The sequence below is a fragment of the Gracilinanus agilis genome, chromosome 1 (genome assembly GCF_016433145.1).
Source record: "Gracilinanus agilis isolate LMUSP501 chromosome 1, AgileGrace, whole genome shotgun sequence".
Taxonomy (NCBI): Eukaryota; Metazoa; Chordata; class Mammalia; order Didelphimorphia; family Didelphidae; genus Gracilinanus; species Gracilinanus agilis.
In genome coordinates, this window is record NC_058130.1 from 21,081,136 (window position 1) to 21,097,500 (window position 16,365).

Sequence of the window (16,365 nt, forward strand, 5' to 3'; positions counted from 1 at the left end):
GAGCTTGACTCAGCTGTGTGTTTTCCACCAAAACGGCCTCTTCTGCCTAGCCTAGAGCTTTCCCAGGGAGGGTTGTTTTTCCTGGAAAGATGGCATCTCTCCTTTGGTCACACTCATTGGGTTGGGCCCCATTCTCTTTCTCTTATGACCAATGTACCCCGAGGTCCTGCCTGATCAGATAGTAATGAAACCAAAAGCAAACCGATCCAAATTCAATTTGGATTCTCTGCCTCGTGGAAAAGTGATTTCGTGCCTGCCCCTCTTTTTAGTGGAATAAAAGGAATTCTGGTTGTTTTCCTTGTTTGAACCAGGAAGAGAAAAGATGGAGATCAGAGTGGGGTAAAAATAATACCATTTGGGTTTGGTTTTTTAAATCCATTAAAACTCACCAAGAAATAGGCTTCTTAAACCAGCGCCACACAGAGTGAAGGACGTTGCCTCTGGAATGAGAGGAGCCTTGTTTAAACCCCAACTCTAGACTTACTCCCTGTCTAAGCTTTGCCTTTTCGAGCCTGTTTCCTCACTGTAGAATAAGGATGGGATGGAATCAATGGTCTCTGTGGTCCCTTTCATCTCTAGACTTATGATGTCTGCTCTACACTTGTGATGGCATTTCTCTTTCCTGTATGGCTGAAATGATTGAATTTTTTAATATTCATTTTTAATGAATTTTTAAATATTTTAAATATTCATTTTCATGGAGAAGAAAAGACTTAGAGTTGTCTTTAAGTAGACTGAGGGCATGGATGGTTTTGATTTTATAGTTGTAATCTTAGCATCTAACACATAATAGGATCTTTTTTTTTTAACCCTTACTTTCTTAGAATCGATAATAGGTATCGGTTCCAAAGCAAAGGAGAGGAAAGGACTAGACAATGGAGGTTAAGTGACTTGCCCAGGGTCACTTAGCTAGGAAGCGTCTGAGGCCAGATTTGAACCCCTCTCTAGGCCTGGCTCTCCATCCACTGAGCTACCCAGCTGCCCCGTAGAGAGGATTCTTGTCCAAAGACTGGATGGACTAGATTGAGGTACTTTCCACTTCTGAGATTCTATGATGGTTTTGTTCAAAAGTCATCCGATTTCTCATGCTGATTTCAGTTCCTCTCTTGCCAAGAAACCTAAACAGGATGAAGTCGAGTGGCTGGAAAATGAAAGCGGTTGGGATTGTGTTCCTTTCTGACTGGCAGGTGCTATCCAGAAACGGGAGATGGACGCCGTCTACTTTGAGGGACAAAACCATAGCCGTAGGCTTGGGTTTTCAGTCTGGTGCCCGCCATGGCCTTCAAAGGTCTTCCCCCAAAATGCGATGGGGCGACTTCCTGGCATGAAACTACTGGCTTGGGGCCTCAGACAAACTTGGTTCGAGTTCCACCACTGTCCCTTATGAGCAGTGTGAGCCTCAGTTTCCTTACATGTAAAATGGGAAAAGTCCCCTTCCAGTTCTAAATCTGTGGTCCCAATAGAGACCAGGGAATTTTGGAAATTATGATAAAGAGACTTTAAGACTAATCTAGTCTGACCTAACTTTGTTCTTTTTTAAAATTTGTATTCAGAGTTTATTCTCAATAAAAATAATAGGTAACTTTTGTATCTTTTAAGGTTTGTGAAGCATTTTATTCATTAACTCATTTGATCCTCCCAACCCTACAAAATAGGTGCTATTATTATCCTTTTTTATGGAAGAGAAGACTGAGGATGGGTTAAGTGACTTGCTCAGGGCCATATAGTCAGTGTCTAAGGCATGATTTGAACTCAGGTCTTCTTGACTCAAAGTCCTGTGCTCTATCCATTGTGCCATCTAGCTGCCTATTTCCCCCCCCCCCCCCAATTATCTTTTTTCTTCTCCCTCCCACTCCCCCTGCTCCCAGGGAAATGAAAAAAAAAAGGCATCCTTGTAACAAACATGCATAGTCCAGCGAGACAGATTCTTGTACTGGCCATGTCCAAAAATGTGTGCCTTTCTTCGTATTTAGTCTAACCCCAATCTGTCCGGAGACGGGTAGTGCTCTTCCTCTTTGGTCTTCAAAGATGAGATGGATCATTGCTTGGAGAAGAGCCTCAAGTTTTATTTTGGGGGTCTGCTAGTGGCTCAGTGGACAGAGAGCCAGGACTGGAGACAGGAGGTTCTGAGTTCAAATCTGGCCTCAGACACTTCCTAGCTGGACAAGTCACTTGAACCCCATGGCCTACCCCTTATCACCCGTCTGCCTTAGAGCCAATACACAGTATTGGTTCTAAAACAGAAGCTGAGGGTTTGACCAACTCCTTCATTTTTACAACGTGGTGCCACCTTCTCATTTTACAAAGAATAATTTATAACTCTCGGAAGGATCATGGAACTCTCTCCCGGACAATCCCGTGAGGTAGGAAGCACAGATATTAGAATCCCCATTTTATAAATGATGGTGGTTAAATGATTCGTCCAGGGTCATGCATGAGGCAGAGAGAAGACGCAAACCCAGGTTCTGTGATTCCAAACTGAGAAGACAAATGATCACTTTTCCAAAAAGGGAAAGAGAGGAAGGTGGTAAACAAGAGGCCAGTAAGCATGAATTTTCCACCTGGAGAAAGTTGAGAGCACGTTAATTAGTAAAGGGATGGTTTCTGAGCCCCTCGAGAAGCCACGGATGGCCACCAAATGCAGAACACGTCACGCTAAACTAGGCTCATTCCCTTTTTTTGGCACGATAACCAGATGGGAAGGTCAGGGCGATGCCGGTCTAAATCTCAGCAGAGCTTTGGACAAAGTCTCTCCTCTATTCGTCTCGCCCGAGTACTGTCCCCTTCTGGCTTGGCCCTTTCTTTCCAACGTTGTCCAACTCTTCATGACCCCACTTGGGGTCTTCTTGACTAAGATCCTGGAATGGTTCATCATTTCCTTCTCTGGCTTTTTTTTTTTTACAGATGGGGAAACTGAGGTCAGTAATTACTCAATATTTACTTTACAAAATGAAAGTTGGGGATGGTGTTGATTAAATTGAGAAGTAATCATTAGTATTGATTAGACAGATGGTCTAACTCTAGGTTCAAGAGAGAAAAGAGAGCAAGACAGGATCCTGAGATCTGAAGGGCAGCCCTCTTTGGGATAACCCGTCTTATTTATTCACTGGGTCATACTTGTGTTCCCTTCTCTTGGTTATCCTACATGGACTGCAACGTTCACTACTGGTGACATGCTCTTCTTTGTAGATATTTCTCAATCTCTGGAGATTTCATCCTTGCCATTCACCCTGGTCCTGCTCCCTCAGGACTGCTGAACATCTCGAGGCTACCCTGAGTGACTAGAAGATAGAATGATGGAGCCAGAGTCAGGAAGATCTGAATTCAAATCTGGCCTCTTTCTAGCTATGTGACCCTGGGCTGGCTATTTTAACCTCTGTTAGCCTCAGTTTCCTCATTTGTAAAATGGAGATGCTAATAGCTCCCACCGTGCAGAGGTGTTGTGAGAACCAAATGAGATATTTATAAAACACTTAGCACATAGTAGGTGCTCTATAAATGTGAACTATCTTATTATTGTCATAATTGTTCTTCTCTCCATCATCCTAGTTGGTGAGTCAACAAGTACAAAATGTATGTGACCTAATCTATCTAGTAATCTCAGAGGCATTTGCCATCCCACTATGTGAGTAGCCCCCTTTATCCACCTCTAGCTCGGGGAACAGTTATCAAATCAATACTATCATTGCTTTTGGGAGGAATATGGCTCCACTCCCCTTGTCTGTGACCCCCCAAACAAAAACCTCCTTCCCTAGTCACCACCCTCTTCTTTCAGATGTGTCATCTCCCTACTACGGTGAAGGCAAGGGCTGTATTATTGCTTGTATTTGTATTTCAGGCACTTAGCACCACGATTGTCACATAGGAAGTACTTAATTAGCAGTTTGCATTCATTTATTCGTTCATCCATCCAATTATCCATTCATGCCAAGTATTTTCTGTGTGCTTAAGTGCACTGTTCTTTTAAGAATATTTCATTTTTAAAATGTAACATGCTTTATTTAATGCCTTTAGTTTCTATATCACAATCATTGCTGGATATAGCTTTATCCTTGTGGATCCTCCAACCATCCCTCCCAATCCCAATCTCAATCAAACCCTTCCTGGTGACTAAGAATTTGAGCTGAATGTCAGCTCCTTGAGGGGAGGGATTGCCTTTGTGTCCCCAGAATATAGCACAGGACCTGGCACATAGAAATGCATGTGGAATTGATTCGAGTAAGGGAAACAAGCAAAAACACCCCCCCATGATAATGTGGGAAGCATTCAGCCCTTGCAGACCCTCACTTCTGATGAGTGGACCAAAATATATTTTGTTGTCTATTCTCCCAGAAGATTACTAGTTTTCCAGTTACTCAAAAATTTGACATCCTTTTAGTGATCTTTTCTTCAATACTGTTGTCTTCTTCATTGGATAGACTGATTTTTTTTTTTTTGCTTCTTCTTCCTTCACTCTGCATCAGTTCAGGCAAATCTTCCCACTTTTCTCTGAATTCTTCCTATTTGTCATTTTGTCCCGAATGATATTCTATTGCATTGACATAACCAGTTTGTTCAGCCATTCTCTAATCGATGGGCACCTACTGTTTGTTCCCAATGTTTCTGCTGCTACCCCCCCCCCCTAAAAAATTACTGTAACTGTTTTGGTTTCTATGGGACCTTTGCTTTTGTCCTTCACTTTCTTGGGAATGGATACCAAGGTGTGTTCTGAGTCAGAAGGAACGCATACTTTTCACATTATCAATTCCAGGAGTTTCATAGGCTCATAGATTTAGAAGGGAAATCAGATATCATCATAGTCCCACCCTCTCTTTCTAAAGAGAAGGAAACTGAGGGCAAGGAAGTCCAGTGACCTTCCCAAGGTCACGTAGGTAAAAAGTCTCAGAAATGGGGCTTTCATCCAAGTTCTTTTGGCTCCAAACCCAGCGCCATTTTCCCTTAATGGTTTATGGTCAAACTGAGTGGTTGCCATAACTCCCAGAGATGCTGGTGCTTGGGTTGATTTTGTTTGTTTGTTTGTGTTTTTTTTAAAGAAAATAAAAAGAAGGGATTATTAAGAATCAGCCCATACTTTTAGGGCTTCTTCTGTGACTTTTTTCTCCCTCTCTTTTTTGGAGCGATTGATCTGACAAGGCCAGTGAAGCTTCCTGCAGGCTGCAATTCGAATTCCACAGGAAAGTGATCGCTGATATCTAAAGCCTAAGAAAAGAAAACAAAGCAGGAGGCATCAACTTTTAGAGTTTGAACTATGTAAAACATGGACTGCACTAGGAAGTGACTTATTGTTTGGATCCAACCGATTTGAGAAATTCCCTAAATTCCAGCCACACCAGGACGGATTGTTGATCGATGCAGGCCAGCATTTATTGCCAGCACTGGCCTTAGAGAATAGAGTAGAGTAAGGGCCCAAGGCATGATTGTCCTCTTGAATTCCAACCATCCAATCATAGATTCAGAGGTGAAAGAGACCTTCAGAAGCCATCTCATCTGACTTCTTATTTTACAGATGGGGAAACTGAGGTCTAGTGAAATGACACAAAAGGAGGAATCGTTAAACATTGTAAAAAATGGTACAAAGGGAGTTGTAAAACAAGAGATCCAAAGTTGAAATCCCAGAGCTCTGATTTCGAATGCAGGTCTTTGCCCCTTGTCTTCCGAAGGGAAGATCCCATGGGAATAAACTCCACATCGCTAAGGATAGCCCTACAGAAAATGTGAGAGGTGCGTGGGGGGGGGGGGGGAATTTACCTCCTCTTCAGTCATCCTGTAGGCTTTCTGGAAATCAAAGATGCTGGCGGAATCCGGAACAACAGAACTGTTTATCTTCTGGCCTTGAAGCACAATCCTAAGGCAGGGAAGACGACTCGGTTATGTCCGGCTTGCCTCAGTCTCTCGATTGGGGTCTAGGTTGGACACTTCTGGGGTTATCTTTGTGCCTTTCAGTGGGGCTGGACAGAAGGCTGTGCAGCTGGGTTTAATGGGAGGAACCCTTGGGCTGGCTGAAGACAGTTCCCCCATGATTTTTGGCTTTGATATTGCTGACTCCAGCGCTCGGGCCATTTCCTCTATGAAGAGTTGGAAGGGCTAGTGGGAGACTTTTTCCCTGTTGTCAGATGCCTGGTTCCCACAGTGACTACTTCTGCAAAGGAAATTCCCAATTCTGAAAGCCCTGAGGGGAACCGAGAGGGTTTATAAGATAGAAACAAGCTCCCCGCCTCAAAACAAGAGAAATGAGACTGACTTCTTTGCAAATAGGCAAAATGATCAACTTAGTGGATGGCTGCAAACCTCCCGAGATGAAATGGGCTGTGGGACCTGGTGGGGAGATTTTGAAGATCTGGGATATCTATTTCTGCAAACTACTTGGAGGTGGGAAGGCAGCCGGGGTTCCCAAAGAAGCCCAGACTTCCTCACCGAAAGATGAACTCTAAACACTGCTCTTAGATGTCTTTGGTCAAGCTTCCCCCAAATCTGGCTTTGACAAATTGGACAACTGAGTCCTTGTGGCTATGAGAATGATTTTTATTTTTTTTATTCACTTATTAATCTATTCCTTTTCATGGTCCCCAAGAAATCGCTTAGTTCTACAAGACTTTTCCTTTACATGACTTTCCCTCATAGCTAATATCTTTCCTTTCCTTCTCTCTAGTTTCTCTTTTATTTATCCTCTTTGTTTTTTTTATGAGAATGATTTTTATTTTTTTATTCATTTATTCATTTATTCCTTTTCATTATCCCCAAGAAGTTGCTTAGTTCTACAAGACTTTTCCTTTACATAACTTTCCCTCATACGTAGTATCTTTACCTTCCTTCTCTCCAATTTCTCTTTTACTTATCCTCCTTGTTTTTTTTTGTTTTTTGTTTTTTTATGAGAATGATTTTTATTTCTTTCAGGATGGCTGGTCCCCAGTGGACTGGACTGATGAGCTGGTTTTCTTTTCACGTAGGAGAAAAGACTTTTCCTTAAACTTCTGATGAGTCACACAGACCGGATGGAGAAATGATGGTTTTCAGCTCAAATAGGGGAGCAGGACCCTTTCCGTTTAAGAGATCCTGACCTCTTTCAGAGAAGAAGCAGAAAGAACACCTAGAGGTCAGAGGACCAGATTCAAATTCTGCTTCTGTCAGTTGTGCGACTTTTGGGAATATCCCAATGGGCTGAATCTCCCTGGGCTGAAACCTTCTCATCTGCAAAATGAGAGAGTTGGGCCGTTGGCTCCAAGGTCCCGTCTAACTCTAAATCTACGGTCCTGTGACCTTTTTTCAGAACGAGTTTGAAATGGAGACTGGCTATTGCCTTACCCTTCAGGTATACCTGCAGAATGCAGCCAAGAGCTGTATGTCCAAGAGCAGGAAAGCTACCTGGACAGGAAATAGGGAGCTTTGGGCAAGTCATCAGGAGCCTTCCTTTTCTTTTTTCCTTCCTTTCTTTTTAATTTAAAAAAAGTATTTTTTTAAACCCTTAACTTTCGGTGTATTGTCTCATAGGTGGAAGAGTGGTAAGAGTGGGCAATGGGGGTCAAGTGACTTGCCCAAGGTCACACAGCTGGGAAGTGTCTGAGGCCAGACTTGAACCCAGGACCTCCCATCTCTAGGCCTGACTCTCAATCCACTGAGCTACCCAGCTGCCCCTTTTCTTTCCTTTCTGATAGGTGCCAAGGCAGCAGCTTCCTGCCGTATTTCACCCTTGACTTTCCCTTCTCTTCTGGTGGCCAATATAGATTTTTAAAATGAATATGAAAAAGACTCCGAGTATTATATTTAATAAGATTCATTAAATTTAACTTGAAGCAAAAGGGAAACTAAAAGACTAGTGGAGAGGGAGCTCACCCAAACGACGTGCGTGGAAGAGAGAGCGAGGGGGAGAAGACCTCTACACCAAAAAGCAGTCGCTTCTGGGCTCTGTTTTGGGTCTTTTCTGCTCTGGGTGGCCAGGAGGGATGAAAGAGGCCCTTCCTACACCCTGTCCTGGTTCTGCTCCCAAATGGATTTAAGTGGAGGAGGCCAGACTTTGCCATCCATCTCCGTCTCTGTTTGGCTTTGGGTTTTTTTCTGACTCTTCCTTTCCCTCAGCCCCTCTCGGCTAGGAGTCAGAAGATGAATCACAGATGCCAGCGGGGTCTCGGACTTACTACAATTTCTCTTTCTCGGAGCAACGATGGACCTTGGGGGCTGTGGGTTGTTGGTAAGGGCTCTTTTCTATAGAGCACAGGGGAAAATCTGTCCTGTCATTGCCGAGATCACAATTTCAGCTGATAGTCCAAGGATTTAGTCGTTTTAGTTTCTTTTTTTCCTTTTAAATTTAAAACCCCTTTCTTCCATCTTAGAATTAATACTCTGTCTTGGTTCTAAGGTAGAAGAGCTGTAAAGACTAGAATCCTTATCTTCCATCTAAGAATTAATACTCTGTCTTGGTTCCAAGGCAGAAGAGTGGGTAAGGGCTAGGCAATGGGGGTTAAGTGACTTGCCCAGGGTCACACAGCTGGGAAGTGTCTGAGGTCAGATTTGAACCCAGGACCTCCCATCTCTAGGCCTGACTCTCAATACACCGAGTTTCCTACCTGCCCCTCCTGCAGTGGTAGTTTCATTTCTATGGGCTCTGTATGTTTGTCCCTCCTTAAAGGAGAAGGAGCTACTCACGCTAGAGGTAGTGCTTCTAGTCACTTCTCATTTCTTAATGGTGGCACTCAGATCGTGCCTCATAGGATAACGGGTTTTGGTGTGGAGGGGGCCTTAGAGATGATCTAGATCAGCCCCTAGATTTTACAGATGAGGAGACTGAGGCAAGACAAAGTTAAGGAACTGGCCCAGAGTCAGCGTTAGAAGATCAAGGATTCTTTTCCAGGTTTTCCGCCCCCAAGCCCAGGCTCTTCCCTCTATGCTGGCCTCGTAGCTCTAGATGTCAGTTGAACAAAGGTGATTACTGAAGGTTTGGGGGTGACTCAGAGCCCCCCAAGGGGATGGCACCGAAGAGACACAAGATAATTGCAGAACAATTCTCGGCACTAAATAGGGCAAAACGGAATCTCACAGAATGAAGCTCGGTGAGTTTGCTGCCAGTTGGGAAGAAGCCCAGAGCTGACTCACGCTCCTGGCATGGTTGGTCCTTCAGCCTTTGTCATCCCTTCGGCCTTAGTCTATTTACTCTATTTAGCCTTAATCTTCTCAGACTAAGATTTTCTTGCAAAACCCTACCGCGTGTCCCCTCCGATTTGCTCCCCCAAATGACTGACCATTGGGAAGGTCCTCCTTGGGGGAGCCGCGGTCAGCAGGAATCGTGAGGGGTTTAGAAGGGCCGGGGAAGGGCCTGCCCTTACCTGTCGTAGGCACACTTAGTGGTTCCCTTCACCGTCGTGTCCTCGTGATCCCCAATCAGCCAGACAAACTTGGGGTCCATCCGAAGTCGGATGTCCTTCCAGGACTTCTTTGGGACGTAATTGCAGCCCGCGTTGAAGTCTCCCATGAAGATAAAGTTCTGAAAGACGCAGGCCCGTCGAGTCAAGAAGCAGAAGGAGGGGGAGACGCGTTTGCTCCTCTCCCACAACCGTGACGCTAAAGGAGCCCACTTTCCCCACTTCTCTTTAAAAATACACCCCCGAAAGGAGGGCGCTCGGCTTGGGACGGAAACTCGCCACGAGTCCTAGTTTGGGCAGGACCCCGCGGGGGCCGCTGGGCGTGGAGTCCGAGGGCTCGAGTTCCAACCCTGAGCCCGCCTCTTACTACTTGTACCGGAGCTCCGTTTCCTGGACCATAAAAACAACCGGGGAGGACCAGACGACCTCAGCCCTAAACCTACAACCCTGTAGGAAGGGCCACAGACCCGGGAACAGATCCTTTAGTACGTGTGGCGTTTCCCCCCCAAACTCTCATTTCTTAGAATCGATACAAGTATTGGTTCCAAGGTAGAAGAGTGGTAAAGGCCAGGCAATTAGGATAAAGTGACTCGCCCAGGATCACACAGCTAGGAAGTGTCTGAGGTCAGATTTGAACCCAGGCCTTCTTGATTTCAGGTTTGGTGCTCTATCCATTGTGCTGTTCCTCACAGGGTATTTCTCAAGGTAAATATTTTCTTCAATCTCTCTTTGTATGTAAATTATACATTACATACATATACTTTATATACAAATATACACATAGACATATATGTATGTAGACAAACATATATGTATAAATATGCTTACAATGTACGAGTATACATGCATTATTACACAGGAGCCTTCCAGATCTAACCATTCCTACATCTGTTTAATGTTGCCCATCTTTTTACGGTGTCACCCACTGGAGCACAATGCCGCCCATAAGAGATATCCAACACGATGCCACCCGCCTCTCCACAACGCCTCTCATCACGCACTCACAGCTACGCCACATTTCTGCAGTGCCACCCAAATTTGTAGGGTGCCTCCCGAGTCTGCACAGTGCCATCTACACGGATGCAATCTCGCCCGTGGCTCCAACACAACTCCAGCCAATCTGCCCATGTGAAAGGAGTGCTTTTTGTTTTCAAGTAGGAATATTATGCCTAGTAATTCCCTCTACCAGTTTGGGGACTCTCTGGTGTCTTGGAGGGAGTTTCCTCTCGTAGAAACTGCCTGGCAGGGAAGTTGGGTATCAGGGCACCTCCTCCTCCGCTCATGGCTGCAGGGGAGAGTTTCCTTACCAAGCTGTCAAGGCTTTGGATCTGGATGAACTTTGTTCTCGGTTTTAGTTTGAGTTCCACTCCCGCTGCCCATACGGAATTTCTAAGGAACATCATTGCCCTCCCCAGAGTTGGTGAGAGCAACCAAAGACGGGCTCTCGCCAAGACTCTAAAGAGTTTAAGGTTTCTCCTTCCTTCTCTTTTCCTGATCACCGCTTCTTTTTTTACTTTCTCTTTTCTCTTTTTTCGTTCTTTCTCTTCTGCCCAACTCATCACCTAATCTTCTGATTTCCACATCATTCTAATACTTTCCCATCTCCTGACAAAAAGGGCCCAGAGGCATTAGCTTTGATCCCAGAAAGGGAAGGAGCCTTCTACATTGTCTTACCCATCCCCTAGAAGAGGAAGGAGCCTCACACATCATTTCGCATGACTCTGTCATTCTGTAGAATAGGAAATGAATCCGTTCTCTTCCCCCCTAGAACCCACCCATTTCCCTAACTTTCCTATTTCTGTGGAGGACCCCACTATGCCTCCTGTGCCCCACGTTTACAATTTCAGAATCACTCCTGACTCTTCTTCCTCTCTACCCCAAGACATCACATCATTGCCGAATCTTGTGGATTCCGCCTCCTACCTCTTGCATCCATTCCCTTCTCTGCACTCACATGGGCACCCCCTTAGGTCAAGTCCTCATATCTTTAAACTGCCCATCCTCCATAGAGCTGCCAAATTGGCATTTCTACAGCATGTGATCTTATAGCAACTGCGTCACTCCCCATCTCAAGAGTCTTCAGAGGCTCCCTTGCCAGCTCTATGACGAAATACAAACTCCCACTCAATATTTAAAGCCCACCCCCCCGAGAGTAATGACCTCAGGCTTCCACTGGCGTTTTAGATCCATGTAGACGTCAAAGAGCTCATCGATTTCCCGAACAGATGTCTCGGGTGTCGTGTGTAGAGGGATGATCACGAAATCTGTGACAGCTTGGAAGCAGAGAACAGGGACTTAGTCAGGCTTTCCCTGTCAGGGTCGTAGAAGATGATGCTTCTAGGGAAAGACTATCAAGGGTCTGCCTGTCCAGGGTACTTTCAATAGAAATGTAAATTCTCTCGCCCTTCTCTAAAGGCCTCCCTGAAGCACTTTGGTATTGATTATGAGATGCGGGAGATGTTGACAAAGGACCCTCCAGCATGGCATGCCCACCCCAGAGAAGGCATCGTGCAGAACTGTAGTAGCTCAAGAGAAACGCAGGAGGCACCAATTTCCAAACAGGCCCAGCCCCGAAGTTCACGGGGCTCTTTGTGCCCTTCCTGTGGGAGAGCTTTCCACCTTCACACTGGTCCAGCCACCTACAGGTGGACACACTGTACCGTGACCCCGACGTAGTGATGCCATTTTGGTCCCCTTCGAGGATTAAGGACTACAATCGAATTCCTTGTCCTTTCTTTCCCACCTTTGTTCTCTTTGTTTACTTCAAAGCAGGATGTGTTATTTTTATCATCCTTGTTGTTTTCTCTATTTTATTGTTGTTATTATGACATCCCTCACCTTCTCTTTCAGATTTGATACTCTGTCTTGGCTCCAAGACAAAAGACCGGTAAAGGTTAGGCAAAGGTGGTTAAGTGACTTGCCCAGGGTGACATATCTTGGAAATGTCTGAGGTCAGATTTGAATCCAGGACCTCCTGTCTCTAGGCCCGGTTCTCAATTCACTGAGCACCTAGCTGCCCCCTGTTTTCCCTATTTTAAAGAAGAATTGTGTTTTACTGCTATGTCTCCATTGGGTAAAATCAGTTCACTTCAGATCACTGTGATGTCAATATTCATTATGTTAGTTTTGGTCTAGATGTGGGCATAGGAAACTCCCAGGGTGGAAATCCCTCCACTGGGGTAGGCCAACAACACATCTGTAATCTAGAATCTCAGAGAGCTGACCGACGGCTAAGAAATTAAATGACTTTAGTCACACAGTTAGGCTGTGTCGAGGGTGAGATTTGAACCCAGGTCTTCCTGACTCCAAGGTTGGGCTTTTATGTCTTCTTTTTCTTTTTTTTAATAGATCCCCATATAGCTTGGAGCGGGGAGGGGTTTACATTCAACTTCATAAACCCTTAGAAAGTCAGAAGCAGAAGGGCCCCGAGAAGCCCCACCTGATCCATTCATATCTGAATTCCCTCTAAAACGAAACCGAGTTACACAGCTGAGATGGGCAGCAGTTAAGCGACTCCCTCAACATCTTGGCCAGTTACCAACCGGACTCTTCTAAAAGAGGACTAGAATGGACTCATGGTGGGTCTCCCGTCTCCTCGGCCCGGGGCTCCCTCATTTGGACCCTTAATGGTGATTCTTGGCAGTCTGGGCTCCTTCACACACAGACAAATCTCTGCAGAGCCCCACTGCTTGGGTTCTATCAGGGCTGAGCTTTTCCCACCATAACATTTCAAAATGTAAAGGAAATTCTCAGACTCATTGGTTTGGCTTTTTCCCCCTTAGTCAACAAGCATGTATTAAATGCACCCTCTCTACTGTCAGGCACTGTACCAAGTCCTGGGGATACAAAGAGAGCAAAACAATGGTGACCCACATGGAAGTTTCCATTTGCAGGATCATACAGTGGCTTACTTTGTGTGCAATGTCATGGAAGCTTTTGGTCATAGAATTCTTTCCCCAGTGGCAACTAGGTGGCTCAGTGGATTGAGAGTCAGGCCCAGAGATGGGAGGTCTTGAGTTCAAATCTAGTCTCAGATACTTCCTAGCTGAGTGACCCTGGGCAAGTCACTTGACCCCCATTGCCCACCCTTACCACTCTTCTACCTTGGAACCAATACATAGTATTGATTCCAAGATGGAAGATAAGGGTTTAAAAAAAAAAAAGAATTCTTTTCCCCCCAAGATAATTATGAAGGATTTATTTTTCATTATAACAACAATTTTTTAGGCCTTTATGTCTTTATGTTGGTATCTTGGCTTGAATAAAGTAGGCATTTAATATTTTTTTTTAATCCTTACCCTCTGTCTTAGAATCAATACTAGGTGTTGGTTCCAAGGCAGAAAAGTAGTAAGAGGTAGGCAATGAGGGTTAAGTGATTGCCCAGGGTCACACTGCTAGAAAGTGTCTGAGGTCAGATTTGAACCCAGGACCTCCCGTTTCCAAGTCTGGCTCTCTCTCCATTGATCCACCTAGTGGCCCCTCTTATTAACTTCTGTCATCTCAATGACCCTAAAGTTATAATGAATTTCAGGTTAGGGGAGTCATAGCCAATCAACTCTTGAGAAAGAGTTAGTGACCAGCCAATTCTGAGAAATGAAGCTGCTGGAAACCACATCCTTGTCATTCATAAAATTAAAGTTCTTAATTTGAAAAATCCATGCTGAGCCCCACCCAGATCTATAAACAGAATGATTTTGCCCATCAGAAAAGCCTTGGAGATTGCTCATCCGCTCAGATTAGGATCCTTCAGAATCTAAACAAAGGAGGCTGGATTATGGGGCAGTGCCTCCTGATTCAGAGGCACGTGGACTCTTCCACTTCCCACCAGTGGGACCTTGGGCCAGTCACTTGTCTCAGAGCCTTAATTTCCTCATCTGTAAAATGCAAAAGTCAAACTCTGATGTTGAGGAACTCTGCTGGCTCTAAACCTCTGGTTCTCTGACCCAGTCAAGTCAGAGCTCTTAGCTGGGACTCACCAGTTTGAGGGGAGTAGAACCAGACCACAAAGGGCTCTCTGGAAAAGGCATCTTCATCTCCATTCTGAGCGTCATGATAGTGATAGCTTTTCTTCACAGACACCATATTCTTCCTAAATGAGGCCAAAAGGAAATAGTACTTTGGTCGGCACCACTTCCACTTTTTAAAAATCTCTTTAAAGACCAGATGACCAGATCAATGTCCTCTTTGGGGGAAAGACTCGTGGCTTTCTGCTTTGGGCTCAACTTTTACTAAACGATGACTTGGTTGTCCCCCTGCCCTTGCTGGATTCACTGTTAATGAATCATTTAATCACCACTTACTCTGTGAATCGTCAGCCAGACCTTAATTATCCCCAGGGTATCCGAGACCCCTGAGAAATATGAATTATTGGCTTGTTCTCTTCTTAGTTGGGAAAATGGAAAACCACAGAAGATGACCGTTCAGTCCTTTGTCAGCTAGGAGAACCCCCAGATTTCCTCCCAGCTCAGCTCAGGCGACAAGGACTTTTCCGATCCCTATTCTGTCTCCATCTTGAATTTCCCTGCAGGACATTGTATATTCTTGGCATGATCTCCTTTGTGTATATGTTATTTCACTCCTGTGGAATGTAAGCTCCTCGACAGCCCAGACCATTGGCTTTCTTTGCATCCTCAGGAGGAGCCAAATTCCTTACACACATTAGGAGCTTAATAAATGGTGACTTGAATGGAAGAGACCAAAGACCACAATCAAACCAGCTGCACAACTCTTAGGCTGGCCCAAAGGCTTAGTCAACCTCCACAAACAAACTGTTGGATCCATTACAAAATCCAACAAATCCTTATAGGATGGCCAGTTAGTCACTGTAATATCAACCCATCATTTACTTTGCCACCTTCTTCATTTTGCAGCGGCAGTGAGGGATGCCTTGTGTGGTATACAGTGGACCCGGGACATCACTGCTTCTCTAGACAACTGAAAAGTCTCACACATTTGCCTGGGGGCCCCGTGAGGTGAGATGATTTGTCCAAAGTTTCTCATCCCTCTACGTCAGAGGCAAGACTTGAACTCATTTTTCTGGCTTTCTGAGTTCAGTTTTTTATCCACGATGTCTTACTTTCCTTTCTGAGGTAGACTTTCTGAGAAAAAAAAAGTCATTCCTACAAAGGAGTCCCTGGGATTCCTGGAAAAGCCGGGGATTCCATCATGCCTTCACCAAATGCATACCAAGGTCCATCCTTACCTTTAGTAGCTAGAGTTCCTGAATTGCTATGACAATGACAAGAATTGGTTATAACTGAAATCTAGTCTGTCGATAGCCATGCCATGTTGGGATGGGTCTAGGAAGATGGAGGCCATGGAAAGAACCTTGGATTTGGAGTCAGAGGGCCTGGGTTCAAATCCTGGTTCTGAGACTCACTACCTCTATGACATAACCTCTCAGGCCCTCAGTTTCTTCCTCAGTAAAGTTAGGGAGTTGGACTTGATGGCCTCTACCAGTCACTTTCAGCGCTAAGTCTAGGATTCTCTTTAGTTTCTCAGTATTTTTGTTTGGATTTTCCAAAGAGAGGTTTACAGAAGGACGCAGGTAAGAGTAGCACAGGATGAGAAGGGGGTGATGGGCCTCGATGGTCAGTATTGGGGAGAGCATTAGCATTATGGGCCTCCCAGACCCACTGAAATATGCACTTACCTATAGAGAAAAGCGTACTGCTCCTTGTAGGCATTTCTTCCCAGTCGGCTACTGATGATATAGTCATAGTCTTTTGTGCCTCTTCGGGATTTCCTGGGAGACAGGAAGATTTCTCATGAGCTGTGTAAGCCAATATCGTCCCACCATTGGGGCACCTAGATAGCATGTCATGGAGTCATGAAGACTTGGGTTCAAGTCTGGCCTCAGACACTTCCCAAGAAAGTCCCTTAATCCTGATTGCCTAACTCTTGTTGCTCTTGTCTTAGAATTGATAATAAGACAAAATATAAGGAAAGGAAGGAAGGAAGGAAGGAAGGAAGGAAGGAAGGAAGGAAGGAAGGAAGGAAGGAAGGAAGGAAG

General features: G+C 44.9%; 1 protein-coding gene across 2 annotated transcripts in view; it reads right to left on the reverse strand.

The window, feature by feature from the left end:
• Positions 1–3,977: 3,977 nt before the first annotated feature.
• The window catches only part of DNASE1L3 (deoxyribonuclease 1 like 3), a 22,609-nt gene continuing 10,221 nt past the window's right edge, over positions 3,978–16,365 (reverse strand). Inside the window, exons 3-8 of one of the 2 annotated variants that reach the window (XM_044659031.1) lie at positions 16,006–16,098; positions 14,330–14,442; positions 11,514–11,626; positions 9,318–9,475; positions 5,749–5,845; positions 3,978–5,199 (exon numbers count right to left, since the gene is read on the reverse strand). In XM_044659031.1, coding sequence (XP_044514966.1) covers positions 5,074–5,199; positions 5,749–5,845; positions 9,318–9,475; positions 11,514–11,626; positions 14,330–14,442; positions 16,006–16,098 — 700 coding nt within the window. In that variant the 3' untranslated portion in view covers positions 3,978–5,073. The remainder of the gene's footprint in view (positions 5,200–5,748; positions 5,846–9,317; positions 9,476–11,513; positions 11,627–14,329; positions 14,443–16,005; positions 16,099–16,365) is intronic. The other variant, XM_044659051.1, reaches the window with a different exon arrangement.